Raw genomic sequence first — 19971 nt, 5'->3', positions numbered from 1 at the left:
ACACAACACATTAAATGTACACACAACACATTAACTTTACACACAACACATTAACTCGCAACACAACACATTAACTCGCAACACAACACATTAACTCGCAACACAACACATTAACTCGCAACACAACACATTAACTCGCAACACAACACATTAACTCGCAACACAACACATTAACTCGCAACACAACACATTAACTCGCAACACAACACATTAACTCGCAACACAACACATTAACTCACAACACAACACATTAACTCACAACGGAAGTAAAGCTGCAGGGGAAGTGCTTTTATTCTGAAATTTCCACCGGAAGTTAAGCTGAAAAGGAAGTGCTTTTATTCTGAAATTTTCACCGGAAGTTAAGCTAAAATGGACGTGGTTTTATTCTGACACTTTCACCGGAAGTAAAGCTGCAATGGAAGTGCTTTTATTAGGAAATTTCCACCGGCCCTAGCAGCTAACTGCCTAGCAGAAAGTAACTTCACAGTCAGCCTCGGAGGGAGCACGTTTCATCCAAGAGAGAAGCTAGCAGCGGTGAGGATTGTTAAACTCTTCAGAAGTAAGTAAAACAATCATTTATTATTACGATAATGTATTAACTACTGATATGGGCTATTAGAAATGTTTTTAACTGTGAGTTGTTCTTAAAGAGATTTTGCACATTCGAGGTTTGTAGTCTTATCACCGTGGACCCCGCGATGGCTGCCGCAGCCTGAGACTCTACGCAGTTACATGTGCATATCTTTGATCAGATCAAAGGGAAAAATAACCTTATCAGATAACAAACGTGTACACACGGCACACTTTCGGTCTAAATAAATCATTTTGATACGCGCTGAACTTTCTAAAATACCGTAAACGACCTCTAAGAAATTCAGTTCCATCACGAATGTAATTAAACAAAGAAAGCTACGGCAAAGAGCGAGATAGTCTTCTAAATGTGGTTTGATTATTGTTATGAATATTATTAAGGTCCTTTTTGCTCATACATTTCTTAATCTATCGATGCGACCAGTGCTTTATTCTTGGGAGAAGGAAACGTGCCAACAACATAGCCGTGGTTGCCGTCAATGATGCGGTCAAGTGTGCGTGTGTGTGTGGGTGGGTGTGTGTGTGTGGTGGTGGGGGGGGGGGTGCGTGCGTGCGCGCGTGTTCTCAAGTTTCCTTAGTGAAATCCAAAAATTGCAACCAAAATATAATCACCTATTCTGCTCCGTTTCTGTTTTTATCAGATAATGTTTTGTCCATATTGTGGGATAAACCTTGAGAGGGTGCTCTCCTACTGCGGCTCTTGTGGCAGAAATATCCAGTGTTTAACAAGTCTTCAATCCGAAGGTATACTTAAGTAATTATATAAAGTATTGTATTTTTTTGTGTTGTGTTCTAAATTTTTCTTTAATAAAAAGTATTAGGACAACCAAAACATTTACTTTTTAACATAATACAATCCTGAACAATAAAACCTCACACACATATACATATATACATACATATATATTTAAATGGAGGCATCCTCAAAATATAGTGTAACATTTTTATGGTTAAGAACAAGTGAGGGGTATCCTAAAACATATTAATCAAAATAATTGTGAAATTTTCAGTTTTGTACTTCATTAGTCATTGCTTAAATAACCATATGTGTAAATAATGTATGTACTTTTTTCTAACAACTTTTATTTTTTAATCCAGCAGGTCCTGAAGAAACTACCATGGATGAACTCATCTACAAATATTTCACAGATGGTCATACCTCTGATATAATAGTGGATTTACTAGCAACCAAACACAACATTTCAACTAGCCTCAGCACAGTAAAAAGAAGATTAAGAGAAGCAGACTTAACCAAGAGGACTAACTATACTCCAATTATTGCGGTTCAGGCAGCTATTTCAGAGGAGCTTCAGGGACCTGGGAAGCTTTTAGGTTACCGAGCAATGTGGCAGATTTTCAAACAAAAGTACTCATTTACAGTAAGAAGAAGTGATGTGATGAAGCTTATGAGAGAACTTGACCCATCTGGAATAGAGGCTAGATCTAGGAGAAGATTTGCAAGAAGAGCATACCATTCAATGGGACCAAACGAAGTCTGGCATGTCGATGGCTATGACAAACTGAAACCATTTGGAATCGCCATAAGTGGCTGTATTGATGGCTTCTCTCGAAAAATTATGTGGCTCACGTGTGGAAAGTCAAACAATGATCCTAGTGTTATTGCTCATAATTATATCAAATGTGTAGCTGAATTTGGAGTTTTCCCAGCGCGCCTCCGCACAGACTGTGGGACAGAAAACGGACTGATGGCAGCTCTTCATTGTTCCTTAAGATCAGAGCAAACAGATGACTTCGCTGGAAGCAGAAGTCATATGTATGGCACTTCGACATCAAACCAGCGAATTGAAAGCTGGTGGTCATACTTTCGTCGACAAAGGTTTTTGTCTTGTTTAATTAAGTCATCATTTATACTACACCCATGCCCAAAAGTTTTGAGAATGAGAGAACTGTTATGTGTTCACAAAGTCTGCTGCTTCGGGGGTTTTAGGAGTTTTGTCAGATACCTATCATCTAACAAAACACCTAAAAACCCTGAAGCAGCAGACTTTGTGAACACATAACATTTCTCTCATTCTAAATTATGGCCATGGGTGTACATAGTGTGATAATTGTGTTATACCTGGCATTTTTACTGTAAGGGATAATAGGGATGAAGGTAATGCTCAATTTGGATTTGCTAATTAAGTTTACTTCCAAACTTAAGACTATTTTTGTACCCAATAAAAAATATTTTAAACACATCAAAACTCATATATTGAGAATTTAACATGTGGAAGTTACTATGTATACATTGTGTCATCTTATTGGGATTTTTGTTGATTAAAATTTAAGATAGCAGAACTGCATAGCTGGAAAAAAAATGCTCCGATTTATATCAACAGGACACAATTTTGGATGGATCTGTTTGGAGATTTGAGGGAGAGCCATCTGTTCAGTGGGAGTCAGGAACACACAAGGTTGCTCCGACACTGCTTTCTGGGTGTGCTACAGAAAGACCTGGATGAATACAAGCACCAATGGAACACTCACATCATCCGTCCTGTTCGACTGTCTAAGTGCCCTTCTGGAAAACCAGATGTGATGTACTACTTACCACACAGGTCCGTATTGCAAACCATGTTTGTAATAACCACAGTTGTATTCTATTACAATGCAGTGCTTTAAGCATGCTTTGTTTGATTAAGTGAACAAGAGTCAGGTGTGCAGCATTTGGGAGGTGAGCGCTGTGATATGCAATCACAGCGCATTCAGCCTTTAGTACTCTGGAGACTGCTCCCGCTGGTGACCAGAGACAGAGCTTTGACTGCTGACACTTGATTAATTTGGGCATTTCTTGGATGTTTTTTTTAGATTCAGTGGGATGAACTGTGGATTCACGGTATCCCCACAAACATTGAGCCAGCTTGAAAGACAAGTGCCAGGACCAGCAAGCTCAGCTGAGGATGACCTACAAGACCTAGAAGAACTGCAGCGGCAAAGTGGTCTGACACCACCGATTGAGTGGAAGTCAGCTGTAGATTACTACATCACCCTAAAAGGCATGGCTGAACTATAATCATCACTTGTGTAAAAAACAAACACAGTGGACGGTCAAAACATTTTATTTTCATCTATTACCCATTGGCACACAGAAACACTGGAACATTTTTAAATAGGAATAAAAAAATACAGAACAAAAAACACTTGTTTAATACTTTAAATCTTTGAAAAAGCAAAATAAATTTCCCCATCCTGAACAAAACCACTCTTGTCTTTCTTCTTTCGTTTGCTTTGCTATTTTTTTTAGACTTTTTCAGACTGTTTAAAAACATCCAAATCCAGGGGAATTCTTAATCCCAAAGTTCATATTTGTTTTAAACGTGTCATAGTCATTCAAGAGAGGCAGCTTCAAAGTGTTGGCACATGTATTCGCCATGGGAAACATTGAACTGCCAATAAATTCAAGGTGTGGCTTAGGATCCATGCCAGCAGGAGGGATGCATGGCACACCTGTGGCAAACATTAAGATTTCCTCCAGGGTCACAGAGCTGTCATCTTCTAAAAGTAGTAAACATAAACAAATTTATTGTAAAATGTGTTTTTTTTAAAAAAAAAAAGACAATTGGGATTATTTGAAATTTAATATTAACTAACCTTCACAGTCCAAAAGGTAGTCTGCCCAGAAACCTCTTGCTGTGTTCTCCAGAATGCGCATGTTGCTGCCGAGAGGACTGAGCTGGGGTTCAAAAAGCTCTTCCGTGTCCATAGCAGATAACCGGACATTTCAATGGCAGATAAGATAAGGTCTTAATCTTCTTTTTACTGTGCTGAGGCTAGTTGAAATGTTGTGTTTGGTTGCTAGTAAATCCACTATTATATCAGAGGTATGACCATCTGTGAAATATTTGTAGATGAGTTCATCCATGGTAGTTTCTTCAGGACCTGCTGGATTAAAAAATAAAAGTTGTTAGAAAAAAGTACATACATTATTTACACATATGGTTATTTAAGCAATGACTAATGAAGTACAAAACTGAAAATTTCACAATTATTTTGATTAATATGTTTTAGGATACCCCTCACTTGTTCTTAACCATAAAAATGTTACACTATATTTTGAGGATGCCTCCATTTAAATATATATGTATGTATATATGTATATGTGTGTGAGGTTTTATTGTTCAGGATTGTATTATGTTAAAAAGTAAATGTTTTGGTTGTCCTAATACTTTTTATTAAAGAAAAATTTAGAACACAACACAAAAAAATACAATACTTTATATAATTACTTAAGTATACCTTCGGATTGAAGACTTGTTAAACACTGGATATTTCTGCCACAAGAGCCGCAGTAGGAGAGCACCCTCTCAAGGTTTATCCCACAATATGGACAAAACATTATCTGATAAAAACAGAAACGGAGCAGAATAGGTGATTATATTTTGGTTGCAATTTTTGGATTTCACTAAGGAAACTTGAGAACACGCGCGCACGCACGCACCCCCCCCACCACCACCACACACACACACACCCACCCACCCACCCACACACACACGCACACTTGACCGCATCATTGACGGCAACCACGGCTATGTTGTTGGCACGTTTCCTTCTCCCAAGAATAAAGCACTGGTCGCATCGATAGATTAAGAAATGTATGAGCAAAAAGGACCTTAATAATATTCATAACAATAATCAAACCACATTTAGAAGACTATCTCGCTCTTTGCCGTAGCTTTCTTTGTTTAATTACATTCATGATGGAACTGAATTTCTTAGAGGTCGTTTACGGTATTTTAGAAAGTTCAGCGCGTATCAAAATGATTTATTTAGACCGAAAGTGTGCCGTGTGTACACGTTTGTTATCTGATAAGGTTATTTTTCCCTTTGATCTGATCAAAGATATGCACATGTAACTGCGTAGAGTCTCAGGCTGCGGCAGCCATCGCGGGGTCCACGGTGATAAGACTACAAACCTCGAATGTGCAAAATCTCTTTAAGAACAACTCACAGTTAAAAACATTTCTAATAGCCCATATCAGTAGTTAATACATTATCGTAATAATAAATGATTGTTTTACTTACTTCTGAAGAGTTTAACAATCCTCACCGCTGCTAGCTTCTCTCTTGGATGAAACGTGCTCCCTCCGAGGCTGACTGTGAAGTTACTTTCTGCTAGGCAGTTAGCTGCTAGGGCCGGTGGAAATTTCCTAATAAAAGCACTTCCATTGCAGCTTTACTTCCGGTGAAAGTGTCAGAATAAAACCACGTCCATTTTAGCTTAACTTCCGGTGAAAATTTCAGAATAAAAGCACTTCCTTTTCAGCTTAACTTCCGGTGGAAATTTCAGAATAAAAGCACTTCCCCTGCAGCTTTACTTCCGTTGTGAGTTAATGTGTTGTGTTGTGAGTTAATGTGTTGTGTTGTGAGTTAATGTGTTGTGTTGCGAGTTAATGTGTTGTGTTGCGAGTTAATGTGTTGTGTTGCGAGTTAATGTGTTGTGTTGCGAGTTAATGTGTTGTGTTGCGAGTTAATGTGTTGTGTTGCGAGTTAATGTGTTGTGTTGCGAGTTAATGTGTTGTGTGTAAAGTTAATGTGTTGTGTGTAAAGTTAATGTGTTGTGTGTAAAGTTAATGTGTTGTGTGTAAAGTTAATGTGTTGTGTTGTGACCCTTCTGGGCCACCGTACTTTTGTCATCAACCCTTTTAATGCAGAGACTGACTGCCTGAGATCCCCACTTGTCACTGATGAGGCAGCGAGTGAACCGGAGATGATTGAGCTGAAATCTCTTCGAAAGAAGGCCCTGTTACGTTTTGGAGAACAGAAAAAAACCAGTGTGTAAAGGAGCTGCTCCTCACGTTCTCCTCAATACATGTCTGCCAGTCTCTGTTTATCACCTTGAAACACGTGAAATCAAGGCATCGGTCCGTTCTGACTGACACTCATATAAAGTATCTGATTAGATGGGCTACAACTGAATATTAACCTGATCTGCAGAGGAGTACTAGAAACAAGAAATGCCAGAAATCCCACTGAGATAATCATCCCATCACCCCAGCAAGGTAAGAAATTCTGAGATGTAGTTTGGAAAACACACCTGACTGAGCACGCTTGTGTGAATATTTTAATATTCCGTCAATTATCAGTTGTTCATGCAAAAAGTAAATCATTACTTTTGAAATAAATAAATAAAAAAGTTGAAAGAATTACCAGTTAAATACTGTTGGATAAATGGTGACATTTTCAGTTTTTACAATCGTATATCTGACTTAAGAGGAGTCAGTCTCTCACCAGCCATCAACCTCACTGCCCATCACTGAGTAGTTTTGTGTGTCTGAGAGAGGTTGAGAAAAGAGTGAGATATGAATGTGGGTATGTGTGTTCGTGTGTGTTCGTGTGTGTGTGTGTGTGTGTGTGTGTGTGTGTGTGTGTATGAGATGAGAGGGAGGTGCCTGTGTGCGTGGAGGGGGTATCTGACCTCCAGGGTAATCGGTGTTACAGTTTTTCTCCATTGGTTTGGCTCATTTCTTGAAACAGAAATTACATTCTCAAAACAACATGGACAAACCTCCAAACCATTTGGCAATTGTTCACAACAGAATGGCATTTCTCATTAGTTTCATCAAATTGCAAATGTCTTAGTACATGTCTCAATGTCTCAGTGCATATTTCAAATGATTAAGTTCAGTTAGCCTTCATTTAGCACAGATTCCAAGTGAATAGATCTTGTTGATCTAAACTGATTGTTGATTCTCAGTCTAATGGTTGTTCGCTCCAAAATGAGTCAGCATCATTTCATTGTGTAAGTCATCACATGCACAATAGTCTGATCAATTGTCAAAATTAGTCAAGAACATAATACCATGAATACCATATATGAATCCCTTGGAACATTTGATACATTTATTACAGCAATTGACAGTCAGGTGAAACTAGAACTTGACTAACGAAGGAAGATGTCCCAGGCCAGCGAGGGGTCAATATAACTGTGTGGTGCCATATCTGAGAATGGTGTGGCCACTCACATCCACAGTCTTGGACCATACAAAACACAGAAGCTCCTCATCTTCTTGGACGGCCTTCAGTTTGATTTGATCCCTGAAAATGAGAGGTCTCTTAGGGCCTCACCTAACACTATATGTTATTGTATGGGACAATGTGAATTTCCACCATGGTCCCGCTCATCAGGGCCTGGTTCACTACTCATCCAAGGATGGTCACAGTGTTCCTACCACCTTACTCTCCTTTCCTCAATCCTATTGAAGAGTTTTTCTCCACTTGGAGGTGGAGAGTGTATGAGCATCGGGCTCAAGATCAGAGGTCCCTGCTTCGAGCAATGGATGCTGCAAGTGAGGATGTTACAGGAGATCAGTGTACGGGATGGTTGCCACATGCACGCCGTTTTTCCCTCGTTGCATCGCAAAGGAGAATATATGCTGTGATGTGGAAGAGAATCTGTGGCCAGACAGAAGAGTGAGGATGACCAGCAGGGTGAGGACGATGGCCAGGAGAGGGAGGGTGAGGACAGCGACCAGTGAAGAACTATTAGTTGTGAAACTCAAGCATCATATACAGCACTGTAGGCTGCATATTATTTTCATTGTTTTTTGTTTGTGTTTAAATTATAAAGAATATTATGCTGTAAACATTTTCTTTTTATTCCTATGTATGAAAGTTACTTTATGCGTGTGAATGATAATGGTTAGAATTTCCTTGGCAGTATGAGTGCAATGTGTAGTGTTACTGTAAACCTAAGAGGCTACTCTTACCCTAAAATCCTTTTACTTTTTTTCAGTTTTATACAAAATTCTATTCTGTTAGCTATACAAAAACAGTACAGTGACAATTGTCAATACAGGACTGAGCTAAGACTGAAAGGTGGACATGAGGGATACTTCAATGGTCCTCTGCTGTAGTGACAAAACATCTAGTAATCATTTTCACCTGCAGTGCCTACACAATGCCAAAGGGACAAAGTATTTTGGGGGCACTGACTGTTTAAATGAGAAGACAATTTAGTTTTGACACACGAGTGAATTGTTTCGGGAGAGATATGAGCTTTTGCAGGTGAACCATGGCGTTCTGCCGAACCATCCATATTATTTTGGCAAAAGCACCAAGAGTGCTGAGAACGTCTGGTCTGCTTTAAGAAATGAGCCAAAGCAATTGAGAAGGATCTTTGCCATTTTGGTGGCACTGACTCTTTACATGGGAAAGGAATTTTAGTTTTGAAGAATGAGTGAACAGTTTTGGGAGATATATTAGATTTTGCAAGTGAGCTATTGTGTTGTGCTAAACTGTAAGACTGTTCTGCCAAATTATCTTAAAGTTTTTAGAATGTAATTTCTGCTTCAAGAAATGAGCCAAAGCAATGGAGACAAACTGTAACTCTGGCCAAGCTGCATTTCATATGTGTATTCTGGGTGGACACACTGACAAACCAGAGGTATGTCTGAATAAACCCCTTTTGTAATCGAGGCCAAACTTTATTCATTTGAATCATATTTGAATATCTCTGGTGTTGGACCGGACGGAAAAGGAAAGGAGGGAAGAAGAGAGAGGGACGTTAGAGAGAGGGGGGGGGGGGGTAGGAGGGTGATAATAGGAGAGGGGGGGGGGGGGTAGAACCATAAAGCGGCATAAAACAACAAGTTACTGGATGTTCATCATTACGGTGAGGTTCAGAGTAATACAAATCTCAAAGCGGCGGGGCTGTCCACACACACACACTCAAATGTTATAAACACCCCTGTTAGCTGCAAAAATGTCCAAATGTCAACATGTACACAATACAGATAATGTTCACACACGCACAGGGCTGAAACGATTCCGAGAGTTACTCGATTACAAAAACTCCTCGAGGCAAAAACTGCCTCGACGCCTCGTTAAATTCCTATGACGCGCGGCGCAGGCATTTGATTGTGTCACACGGATTGTTTATTCACACGGACCTTTTGAATTTAGTTGGCGCGATGGCGGAGAATAGATTAAAGAAGAGAACAAGGTGCAGTGTCTCTACTGCAAAATAGAGCTGGCATACCACAACAGCACATCTTCCATGATTCAGCATCTGAACAGAAGACATCTGCGCGACCGCCGGAACCCCGACGCCTTAGGCGCGGGACCCGCGCGTACCGCCGGCAGCGAGCGAGGGGCGGCGTAAGACGCTCCGCGGCGACCAGCGCGGGCCGCCTCGGTGATGGTTTCGAGAGCCCCTAGCTGCGGTATTCAGGCGACCGGGCCTGCTTTGAACACTAATTTTTTCAAAGTAAACGCTTCGGACCCCGCGGGACACTCAGCTAAGAGCATCGAGGGGGCGCCGAGAGGCAGGGGCTGGGACAGGCGGTAGCTCGCCTTTCGGCGGACCGCGAGGCTTCTTTAAGCATTGCAAAAATAACAAAAGCATTATTTTTTACACGAAATATAAACAATGATAATGATCAAATATGTTTTTCTGATTATTTTATTTTTAATGGCCTTCCATTTTGTTGTTGTGGCACCCTTTCAAAGTCTTCTGCCCCCCCCCCCCCCCCCCCCCTCCCATACAATGTTCTAGCTCCGCCACTTCTCAAGACCAACTTAAAAACACCAAAAGTAACATCTGCATCAGAGCGGATCTTTAAAATCAAATGCTTGTTCATTTTACAACCACATCATTTTTGTTATGCATTATTTGTTTTGGTTGTTCAAAATCGTTTTATCCGATTACTCGATTAATCGATTACAAAAAGATCGATAGCTGCAGCCCTACACACGCATACTTATACCTTCAAAGTTTTTTTGGTGAGGGCCAAATACAGAAAAATGAGCAAAGGTCTGGGCCGCACACAAGAGGTGACATATTGACACATGATTACTGTGTATTTCTAACTCACCTATAATGTGAAGAACATTGCTCTCAGTGGGAGCAGTGATGCTGATCTGTGCCACATAAAACAAGCGCACATCAAAATGAAACATTCACTCAGACAATGAAACCTCCTTCCAACCAGGCAGTTCAGAACGGGTTTATTGAGCAGCTGAAGCCAGCAGATCTTTACATACGTAGCCGTTAGTGTGGTTGACTGGCAAAGTCCACGATTTTGTAGTTTATAAAGAGTTAAAGTCCTGTTTTAACGCACACAATTTAAAAAGCTTCATTTTACAATAGACTCTGTGACAAAATATGCAGGTATTAACAAAAAACATTGGACACCCCTGATTTAAGATAATAATACAGCACTAAAAACATTTAGAAGATGCGTGTTGGCGCAACCAATGTTTACAGTCTACAGGCCCGTACACACCGGGACGAATATTCGCCAGGCATTATTCGCCAGCGTTTTTCGCCACGTTTTTTGTGTTCACACCGAGGCGATTTTCGCTGAGCCGAGTGAACATGCAATTTCCTTCCCTGACATTAGATGACGCTTAATGTAAACAGAAATACTCCTGTACACAAGGTGGCGCTGCGCAACTTTACGATTCTTAAAGTCGCTTTTCACTCAGAAGAAGAGAGCAAGTATTTATGCGCTTGTCAGAATAATACAAAGAAAACATGAATATTTCAAGCACCAGTAGCTCCAACTGGTACTTGGTAAGGGGATATTTAAGAATGTCCGTCATTATTTCTTTGCGGCAGTGTTGACGCTACTTGGCGTCTATCTTCTTTGCTGGTATGTGTGCTCAGCAAGGCAGTTTTGTGTTTGAGCGCCCCCAAGTTGTGTTTTACTGTAACTTCAGAAGCTCCAGACACGTGTGCAAAAGCGCCATTCTCATTGGTCGAATAGAAAAAAATAAAAAATAAAAACGAACCCGAACCCGAGGCGTTTTTTTTTGACGCTTTGACGCGTGGCGTTTTTTCGCGTCGGTGTGCACACTCACATTGGTGCCCTTTGTTTAGTCACGAGGCGTTAAACGTCGGCGAAAATCGCCGGCGAAATTCGTCCCGGTGTGAACAGGCCTTACCACAAACTAACATTAGCGGTGAAACTAAAACAGCTGCAACATTGGAGATATAACCCAGCCGCACAGTTTGGATCCAGAGCAGCTCAGACGTGGAAAACAAAGACGTTCATGTATCTATTTGTCTGCAGGTGGATGCAGTGAACGTACCTGCAATGTGTAGCTGAAGCTGCGGGTTCCAGCTGATATCCAGCAGTCTGCGCTGACGACAGAGCTCCTCCTCGTTCTGGACGATGGTTCCTTCAGCAGCAGAAAGTTGTTCTTTGACAGAACCTTCCTGAGGTTCTGAAGACATGGTTCCTGCTCCGATCTTCAGCTCCAACTCCCACAAACACCGCCGTCCTCTTCACTGCAGCTCCGATCGATCATCTGCTAGTCTCACAATCACAGCAATCCACGTTGTCTTTCCGTTCAACACTTCTTCACTCATTTACGACACTTTGGAAAATGCTGAGAGTTCCCACACGAACCACGTATCGTCCTTTCTGTCCAGAAACCTCACGAACCTCCCAACAAAACACCACCGTCCTCTCTCAACATAAGCTAACGCTGCTGGCCTGCTAACAAGCTAACGCTGCTAGCGCCTCGTGCTGTTCTTCTTCCTCATTTAGCTAACAGCTTTAATGTGCTTTAGCGCCACCAGCTGGCCTGGAGTAAATCTACACACGTCAGTCAGAATCTTCCCAGTGTTTCTGTCTTCCTGAGAAATTTAATAAAATATCTGTGACTCGATTCATTAATTATTATATTTGCCTTTATCTTTATTAAGACAAAACTGTTTAAAATGAATAAACTGGATTTAAAGTCTTAAACATGTTAAAATACAAACACAAGAAACGAGAAGGTAAATAAAAACCAAAACAATAAAAATCTATTTTTTAAATAAAACAATTTAAAAAATAAACCCTCAAACAAAAAAACACTCAAAATAAAACCATAAATCATACATGTTTAATAGTAAATTGATAAATTATGAATAAAAAGCAAGAATTTTTTTAAAACAGCTTAATTAATTTGAGTTTAAATAAAATCTTAAAGTGTAACTTTGAGTCAGTCCATGCAGTTTCTAAAAAGTTCAGAGGAACAATCAAGTCTGTATGAGGGAGGAGGAGCTTTCACCTGGAATCAAACCATCAGCACTTTCTTCAGTGTGACGACCGCCCCTCCACAGCATGCTGCAGACTGCTGTATTTCCATCCTCTGGAGGAAGCTGAGAAGAAACAACTCTGAAGCTCTGCAGCTTCAGGACTCATGAGGAGGAGCACACTGCAGCGCCTCCTGCTGAAGCATCAGAGAGTCTGCAGACAGAAGATCCTTCCAACAGCAGAGAGGTCTGCAGGAGCTCTTTCCACCACCAGCAACAACCGGAACCAAGCAGGACCTACAAGAAGTTCAGCCACTAAACTTCCACAACTCTGTCATTTCCTTTCAGAAGCTCTGAGCTCCGTCTGAGTCTGCAGACACGCTGAGCTGAGGAAGCTCCTCCTCTTTTTCAGCTGGATGATGCTGTCCCTTCATGGTTAGAGACAGAAGAAGAGTTTGGTTTGGATCTGTGAAGAAACTGGATTCTCTAGAAAGGACTGTATTAAATTTTAGGTTCGTACCCGTCAGTTTCTTGCACACAAAAATAATGAATAATGACTCAGAGACAGTCACTTAGCTTTTGTGGAGGTTTTACTTCGCACAAACACGAAGGGGACAGACATGAACATGGTACATTCAAAGTCCGAACAACGAGGTTCAGCAAAAGGCCTGGCATATATACCTTGCATTTGCATATTCAGAACCTCATTCGATGGATCATGGTGTGAAAAACACACCCACAGACTGTTGCAGGCTAGATGCTCGAAGGTCAGAGCACCTAAAGTGTCAGATCTCTTGCAGACATTTACCAGAACGCATACACCAGAACACACAAAGATGAAAAAGGGAGGATGTTAAAGGAATGTTGCGAGACAATAGTCTTGGTTGTGCTCTGTCTGGAGTGTAATATAATTTTGAGATGATAATACATAGTAAATCGAGGTTAAGCCATTAATGTAATAAAAGGTAAAAGTTAGTTTAATAAAATGCAAAAGGGAGTGTCTAACTATTCTGTTTCTAATCATTCCTAACAGGATCCTTTCTTGTCTTTCTGTTCTCATTTAGTCTCTTCTAGTTCCAGGTCTGGTTCAAATAGTGGAATCATCCAAAAGGATGAAAACAGTCCTCCAAGCAGACGTCAGATTGAAAAGCTCATCAAAGAACACATCCAACTAGCCAATCAGCAAAGCACTGACAAGCTGGACTTGTGCTCTCCTTCAGTGAAGAACCTCCTCCTGCTGCTCCTCCATCTTTAGCTCTGACTTTGGAAGTCTTAGCTCCGCCTCCTCACCATCACTGTGACTGTTGACATCTTCCAACTCCTCCAGAAAGCTGTTTTCTGATGAAGCTCTAACATCTCCTCCCTGTTGCTGCTTTCAGTCTAAACTCACTCTGTTCATGTCAATTCACTCCAGAGAAAATCCTTTTTCTGGGAAGAATTTGCTCCAAGTTTTCCTCCAACTAAGAATCTGCAAACCCAGATGAGAACTCCCAGCAGGAAAAGAATTCATCTGCAGGAAACTAGAAAAAGGACTTTTTGTGGGAGGAAACCATTCCAGATCTTTACAAACACCAGAAATCCCAACTTTTCCTCCACTTAGCCTGAGTTTGGGTTCCAGGAAGCGGTGTGTGTTCAAGCTCCGCCCCCAGCAGCATCTCATGAAGCCCCTCCTCCAACATGAGGCCACTGGGGAATTCTGAATGAACCTTTACATTTCAACAGAAATTTAAGCTAAAAACAGGAAAAAAAACTCTCTTCATGTTTGAAAACAATCAAACATTCAAACAGGAAGAGAAAACAACGTTTGTCAGGAAATCAACAGATTTGATTGATTGTAAATCTTCTTCCTGTTGGAGTTTGATGAATGGAAGTAGAATCTGTAGAAAGTCAGTTGATGTTTTCCATTTCAGTAAATGAAGGTTTGATCTGCAGATATACTGATGACTTTCTGACTGGGATCCAGACCTGATCTAGACGTGACTCATGAGGAAGCAAACAGCACAGAAACTGCTCTAAATGTTAATGTCTAAAGGTATTTCTGCGTAAAATAGTGTTATAATTTGGCTGGTAAAAAATATGTTGTCTAAATTTAAATGTTGTCTCCTGTGTGGAGGTATTTCAGTTCATCAAAAACTGACAGAAATGAGTAACGTTCACTGCAAACTGTGCAGAAGGCATGTTCTTTCTTAAACTGAAATTAGCACCAACCTTTTTATCACCTGAAGCTGAGTCTCCATTTGATAATTCAATAAAAAATAACATTTCATTTCCTCATTATAAGGCAAACTTTATTGGATTTTCATTTGTCATTGGTCTTTTTGTGCCAATATACTGAAGAATTAAAATAAAAGGCTTTTCCAACAGAATCAGAACGTTAGCACGTGACCTAAGTTTGTTAACTTTGTGCTAAATGTTGATTTACAGTGATCCCTTGATTATCGCGGGGGTTACGTTCCAAATAGAACCCGTGATAAGCAAAATCCGTGAAGTAGAAACCTTTATTTTTTTTACAATTATTATACGATGAAATACACTATTATACATTTAAAAGAAAGAACAAACCATTTAACAGGCTAAATCAATTGTTTTTTTAACAAATAAAAGTACTTTAGAAACGTTTTTTCAACAAATAACTTCTGTAGTGTGCTGTCAAATAATAATTTCAATCATCGATAAGAACAGAAGGCTTTAAATTGCGGAGATTAGCCCCGCCCACCGCGACCCGAGTGGATTAAACGGAAGAAAATTTAAAATGATTATGAAAAAAATAAAAAAGTACAGTGGGACAGATAGTGACACCGGTCTTGAGCCGCTGCATCCTCTGCAGCGTTTTTTCCTTTTGAAGCCCGCGGTGCAGCTGCAGGTGTGTTTGTTCGGGAGAGGAACATAGTGATAGGCAGTTGTTGTCGCTCTTTTTTCTTCTTTGCTATAAGATCCTTATACACCGACATGCCCCCATCGATTATGTTGGCGAACTGTAATGAACGGCTCATCAAAGGGTCCCATTCTTGAGCTACTCGCTGAGTGACTTTTTAGCCAATCAGAATGCAGAACACAATGCACAATCCAAATCCGTTAAGTAGCGAAACCGTGAAAAGTTAACCGTGATATAGCAAGGGATCACTGTATTTGACTGTTGTGTTAATAATGTCAACAGTTCTCTGTCGCCCTCTGGTGGTTCATCAGAGAAGCCAAACTTCCAAAGAAAGTGAATCAATAAACATAAGCTAATTCTTGATGCAGGTTTGAAAACACAGATGGAAAACAGCATCAATACAAATATTAGTCAATGTTTCCTGTAACCCTTGTGTTAAATGGCGCTGTTTCAGTCAAGGATGTTTTTTTTTTCTGTATTTAATGTTGAAACACACATGCTAGTGTGTGCTTTAAAAAGGCAGTGGGAGCAAAACTGAGTTGGTTATGATTTATTTCGTATTTTTTAGTCATCAATCAGCATCCAAAAATCCATCAAAGTCATCATCTGCTGTATCTGAAATGAACAGCTGAGCTTAATGGAACAATTTCAGGATTTGTTGTCATAAAGTTGTGAAAAACTGTCTTGTAAAGTGTGTGGTGATGGTCCACTGTGGAAAATGACTGTTTGTGGAAAACTGAGATGTGCTCAGTGATTTTGGTTTAGGACACTTTGGTTTCATTTCAAACGTTGGTTTCTCCTAAATCTACAAACTCTCTCCACAAACTGTCTCCTAACTCTCAGGGATTCCTGCTGCTGGCAAAACTCACGGCTCAAGGAACCACTTCATGAATCAGTCACGCTTTGGAATGAACTTTATTTAACAACATGTCATGGTCTGGAAGAAGCCCCAGTTCCAGCTGACAGAAGTCTGGTTCTGATCCATCAGATCTCACTAGCAACAGAACCAAACCTTCACGTGTTGCAGCAACAGTTTCCATGTTTGGGAGGATCTTCTGAAGAACAGCTCAGTTCCAGATCACATCATGATGTTTGATGTTTTCTTCATTCCAGGAAATCATCTGTGTCTCCTTTGATCGGTGCTGAGTCAGCACTTTGACTTCTTTTCAACTTTAGATCCATCATTTAGAATCAAGGATTTATTGATAAATATTATTTATTGACAGAAAATAAAGAGTAAATGTATTTATCATCCAGCAGTGATGGTGGTGTTTGTAAGTCTTTTATTTTGAAATTCTGATCATCATGGTGGGATTTCTAGATCTGCATGAATTCATCCTGAATCCAAAAGACACTGGAGCATCAAAGAATCCAACCCATCTCTGCCAACATGAGGCTCTTACTTTGAAAAGTCTCAGACTTCCTGCAGGGAAACAGGCTTTCTGCTGCTGCTCAGAGAGAGCTCAGAGATCATCAGCAGAGAAAAGCCTGAAGTTCTGATGGAAAATGACAACAGAACATGATCAATATTATTGATCCACATGGAATCCAGAAGAAACTCTGAGGTGAAGACATGAAGACACAAGCTTCAGAGACATGAGGAGAAGTCAGAGTGGATTCATTCTGGACTTTCTTCTCACATCTTCTCTTCAGGACATCTTTGTCTTTGATCCTTCAAATATTCAGGAATCCAATTTTGAAATCTGATCATCCATGGATTGTTTTTGTGGGATCAGATCCAGAGTTGCTGAAAGTTCTTCTGCCCTCTGCTGGTCAAAGAGAGGAGATTCTCTGGGATTCATTGGAGTCCAGATTCTCCTGGATGTGAACAGTCTCTGCTTCTGGAACAGAAGAGTCCTTCTCAGAGCAGCATTGAGGATCTGTTCTGAGCTGAACGACAGAGCTCCTCCTGGTACTGGACGATGGTTCCTTCACAGAGTCGGAAGATTTCTTCAGCAGCAGCAGCTAGTCGCTCGCTGATCAACTCTCTCAGAGGCTGAAGGGAAGACATGATGGTTCCTGCTTCGATCTTCAGCTCCAACCCACACATACTAACTGTCCTCTACACTACAGCTCTGGTAATCTGCTTGCCTCATAATCTCTGAACCTACAACCTTGTTCCATTTGTTCAGCTGCTGGACAGAACAAAGAAAAACAAACAGATGTTTTTTGCTGAGTCAGTGAAATGCGTGTTGGAGCTCAAACATTATTGTTGATGTTGTTCCTCTTCTTTCTGTTCCGATGATGTCGTCATTTTCAGCTTCCTGATCAGACAAAATAAAGTCTTTCATAGGTTTGAATCATCAGAAGAAGAAAAAAAAAACAACCAGAGGCGGGAAGCCACCCGTCAAATTTAATTGCACCCTTTAGTACACACACCCTTTACCCCTCAAAAACATACGCTCACAAACACAAATACATTATACAAGGAAGGTGGGACCTAGGATCATCTGTCCCCTACCCCATCCCTGTCAGGGGGTACTGGGCCCTTTTAAACTGCGGCCGTGTTCCTTGGGTGCTGGCTTCCTGGGCCTGGTGGCCCTCTCTCCATGCAGGGAGAGGGATGCCTGTGTTCTCTGGCAAGACCCAAGTGCCGGGGATCACATCACATCTGAGCCAGGGGGGTCCGTGTCCCTGCTGTGTGGCTTCTGGTCCTTGCCCTTGAGTGCCAAATGCCTTCTCAAAACTCTAGCTACGGGTGAGCCTGGTTGGACAGTGTTTGCAACATTCCTTGTGGACCCCCACCACTCGTGGGCATCTTCCCCCTGGGAGGGTTGTCTGGCCACTGCCTCACCATCTCCTGGACCAACCGTGGGCTGGCTGCCTGGGGCGGGGGATTTTCTCCTGGGGCGGGGCCCCGTGTTGGGCCCTCCCAGGCCTTGGGGCTTGCACTTTGTCTCCCTGTGCCTCCCGGCTCTCTGGTTTTGAGGACCCCTGTGGCGCTCCTGGTGGCCCTGGCTTTGGTGGGGAATGTGATTGCCCTGGCGGGTGGTGGTTCTCTTTTTGCTACAGTGTGGTTGTAGGGGGTTCCTGGCTGCCGCTGCGATGGGGGTCTTTGTGTGGGGATGACCACTTTAGAAGGCAATCTAGTCCTTGTTGCAGAAGAAAAATTTCTATGTACTAAAAAGTGCAAATGGCAATAAACCCCTTAAACCTTAAGAACATGAACTCTCACTCAAGCACAGACTATCTCACCTTTGCACAAACAGTTTTTGTGTCTGAATGCATTATATGTATTGTGTACATGTTAACACATTTGTATTTGAACATTTTTGGATCTAACAGATATGTTTATAACATTTTAGATTTGAATTACATCTGAACCTAACTGTAATGATTATAAAAATCCAGCAACTTGTTGCTTTATGCTTTTTCATGGTTTTACCCCCTCTATAATCACCCTCGTACCCCGTCCAACATCCCTCTCTCTTCTTCCCTTGTTTTTCTTTTCTGCCCTGTCCAACAAAATCTTTTACAAATATAAGTAAGATGAATAAAGTTTAGCTAAAAACAAACAAAACAATACAAATACAGCTTCATTTTGAAAAAAAAAGCATTTCTGGTATTTCATTTTTAGCTATGCTACAGAAAAACGTCCATACTTCCACACTCTACTGTACCAAACTTTTGGAGATCAGTATTACTACCTTACAGTTTTCCTGCGCCATATTGCTGTTTTCCTTTCGCTGTCATCCTGTTTGTTTAAGTTTTTTTTCAGTCCGACTTTGCTGTTTAGCTTTTCAATCAAGTTTCTACGTGCCGCGTTTCACCTAATCTTCATCAAAATTGGAATCTTGTTTTCATTCTGATTCTGGTCTTGTTTTCTATGAAGGTTGTAAAGTTGTGAAAAGTGTAGAAAATCTTTAGTGATGGGTCCCCTCTGTCACCAGATTGGAAATCATGTCCTGGTAATCAATGAGCTAAAAGAGGGAGAAACGGGAAAAAAGTTCGAAATGCATAAACATTATTTTTTTTTCATTTGGTAACAGTCTCAGGTTTCATTTCAATTCTTCTTTTTAAGTTTAGAATTTTTTTATATTTCTTTCAAGTTTTCAATTTTATTTTCAAAAATTCCATAATTCCTTCACGTTTGCAATGTGAACTTTTGAGTTTAAAAGTGCTTTCAAATTTTCAATTTTGTTTTTCAAATTTACAATCTGGTTTTTCATTCACTTTAAGCTTATCCTAGTTTGACCCCATAGTGATGAGTGATGATAGTAGAATGAGAAGAGGAAGTGCAGTTGTCCATCAGTCCACCGGGGGAGCTGCAGCACAATAACTGTCCACTTGATGCTGAGAGAGACAGTGGAGCTGATCTCAGATCAGTTCCTGCTGCAGCTCTGACACTCATCTCCACTTCCTCTGATTCCTTCATCACTCTGCTCTCCACCTCCCAGGAACACCGTCCAGTCACAACATCTCTGCAGACCAGCTGCTGCTGCTGCTCCTCTCTGCTCCTCTAGGAGGATCATAAGTCAAACAACCTACACCTGCAGAGAGAAATGAGAGAGACAGAGATGAAGGAGTGTCTCCTGAT

At 40.9% G+C, this 19971-nt stretch overlaps 4 protein-coding genes and 1 long non-coding RNA gene across 10 annotated transcripts in view; 2 read left to right on the top strand and 3 right to left on the bottom strand.

The window, feature by feature from the left end:
• LOC105355269 (oocyte zinc finger protein XlCOF22-like) overlaps window positions 1–12111 on the bottom strand; it is a 123122-nt gene extending 111011 nt beyond the window's left edge. The window contains exon 1 of one of the 2 annotated variants that reach the window (XM_023962351.1): window positions 11626–12111. In XM_023962351.1, coding sequence (XP_023818119.1) covers window positions 11626–11770 — 145 coding nt within the window. In that variant the 5' untranslated portion in view covers window positions 11771–12111. The remainder of the gene's footprint in view (window positions 1–11625) is intronic. The other variant, XM_023962354.1, reaches the window with a different exon arrangement.
• The window catches only part of LOC105355240 (protein NLRC3), a 591340-nt gene that overhangs the window by 119274 nt on the left and 452095 nt on the right, over window positions 1–19971 (top strand). The window lies entirely within an intron of this gene.
• LOC111948671 lies at window positions 372–3748 on the top strand. 3 transcript variants are annotated; one of them, XM_023962731.1, is made up of 5 exons: window positions 372–559; window positions 1233–1335; window positions 1693–2428; window positions 2934–3152; window positions 3403–3748. In XM_023962731.1, exons 2-5 carry the CDS (start codon window positions 1236–1238, stop codon window positions 3605–3607), a joined length of 1260 nt encoding a protein of 419 aa, XP_023818499.1. In that variant the 5' UTR covers window positions 372–559; window positions 1233–1235; the 3' UTR covers window positions 3608–3748. The 3 variants fall into 3 exon arrangements, with proteins under 3 accessions (XP_023818499.1, XP_023818494.1, XP_023818498.1); XM_023962726.1 differs by having other exon boundaries at window positions 381–559; window positions 1690–2428; XM_023962730.1 differs by lacking the exon at window positions 372–559 and having other exon boundaries at window positions 1221–1335; window positions 1690–2428.
• Window positions 3638–5900, bottom strand: LOC111948753. Its single transcript, XR_002874733.1, has 4 exons — window positions 5617–5900; window positions 4831–4933; window positions 4186–4476; window positions 3638–4089 (listed from the first exon to the last, which is right to left on the bottom strand). It is a non-coding gene; the product is annotated as an uncharacterized LOC111948753 (long non-coding RNA).
• The window catches only part of LOC105355327 (NACHT, LRR and PYD domains-containing protein 12-like), a 1049862-nt gene continuing 1048716 nt past the window's right edge, over window positions 18826–19971 (bottom strand). For all 3 annotated transcript variants that reach the window (XM_023962079.1, XM_023962082.1, XM_023962083.1), the window contains exon 11: window positions 18826–19924. In XM_023962079.1, the coding sequence (XP_023817847.1) occupies window positions 19903–19924 (22 nt within the window). In that variant the 3' untranslated portion in view covers window positions 18826–19902. The remainder of the gene's footprint in view (window positions 19925–19971) is intronic.

This window comes from Oryzias latipes, chromosome 2, assembly GCF_002234675.1.
Source record: "Oryzias latipes chromosome 2, ASM223467v1".
NCBI lineage: Eukaryota > Metazoa > Chordata > Actinopteri > Beloniformes > Adrianichthyidae > Oryzias > Oryzias latipes.
The sequence above is the reverse complement of the archived record's forward strand: the minus strand, read 5'-3'. Positions and strand labels throughout refer to the sequence as shown.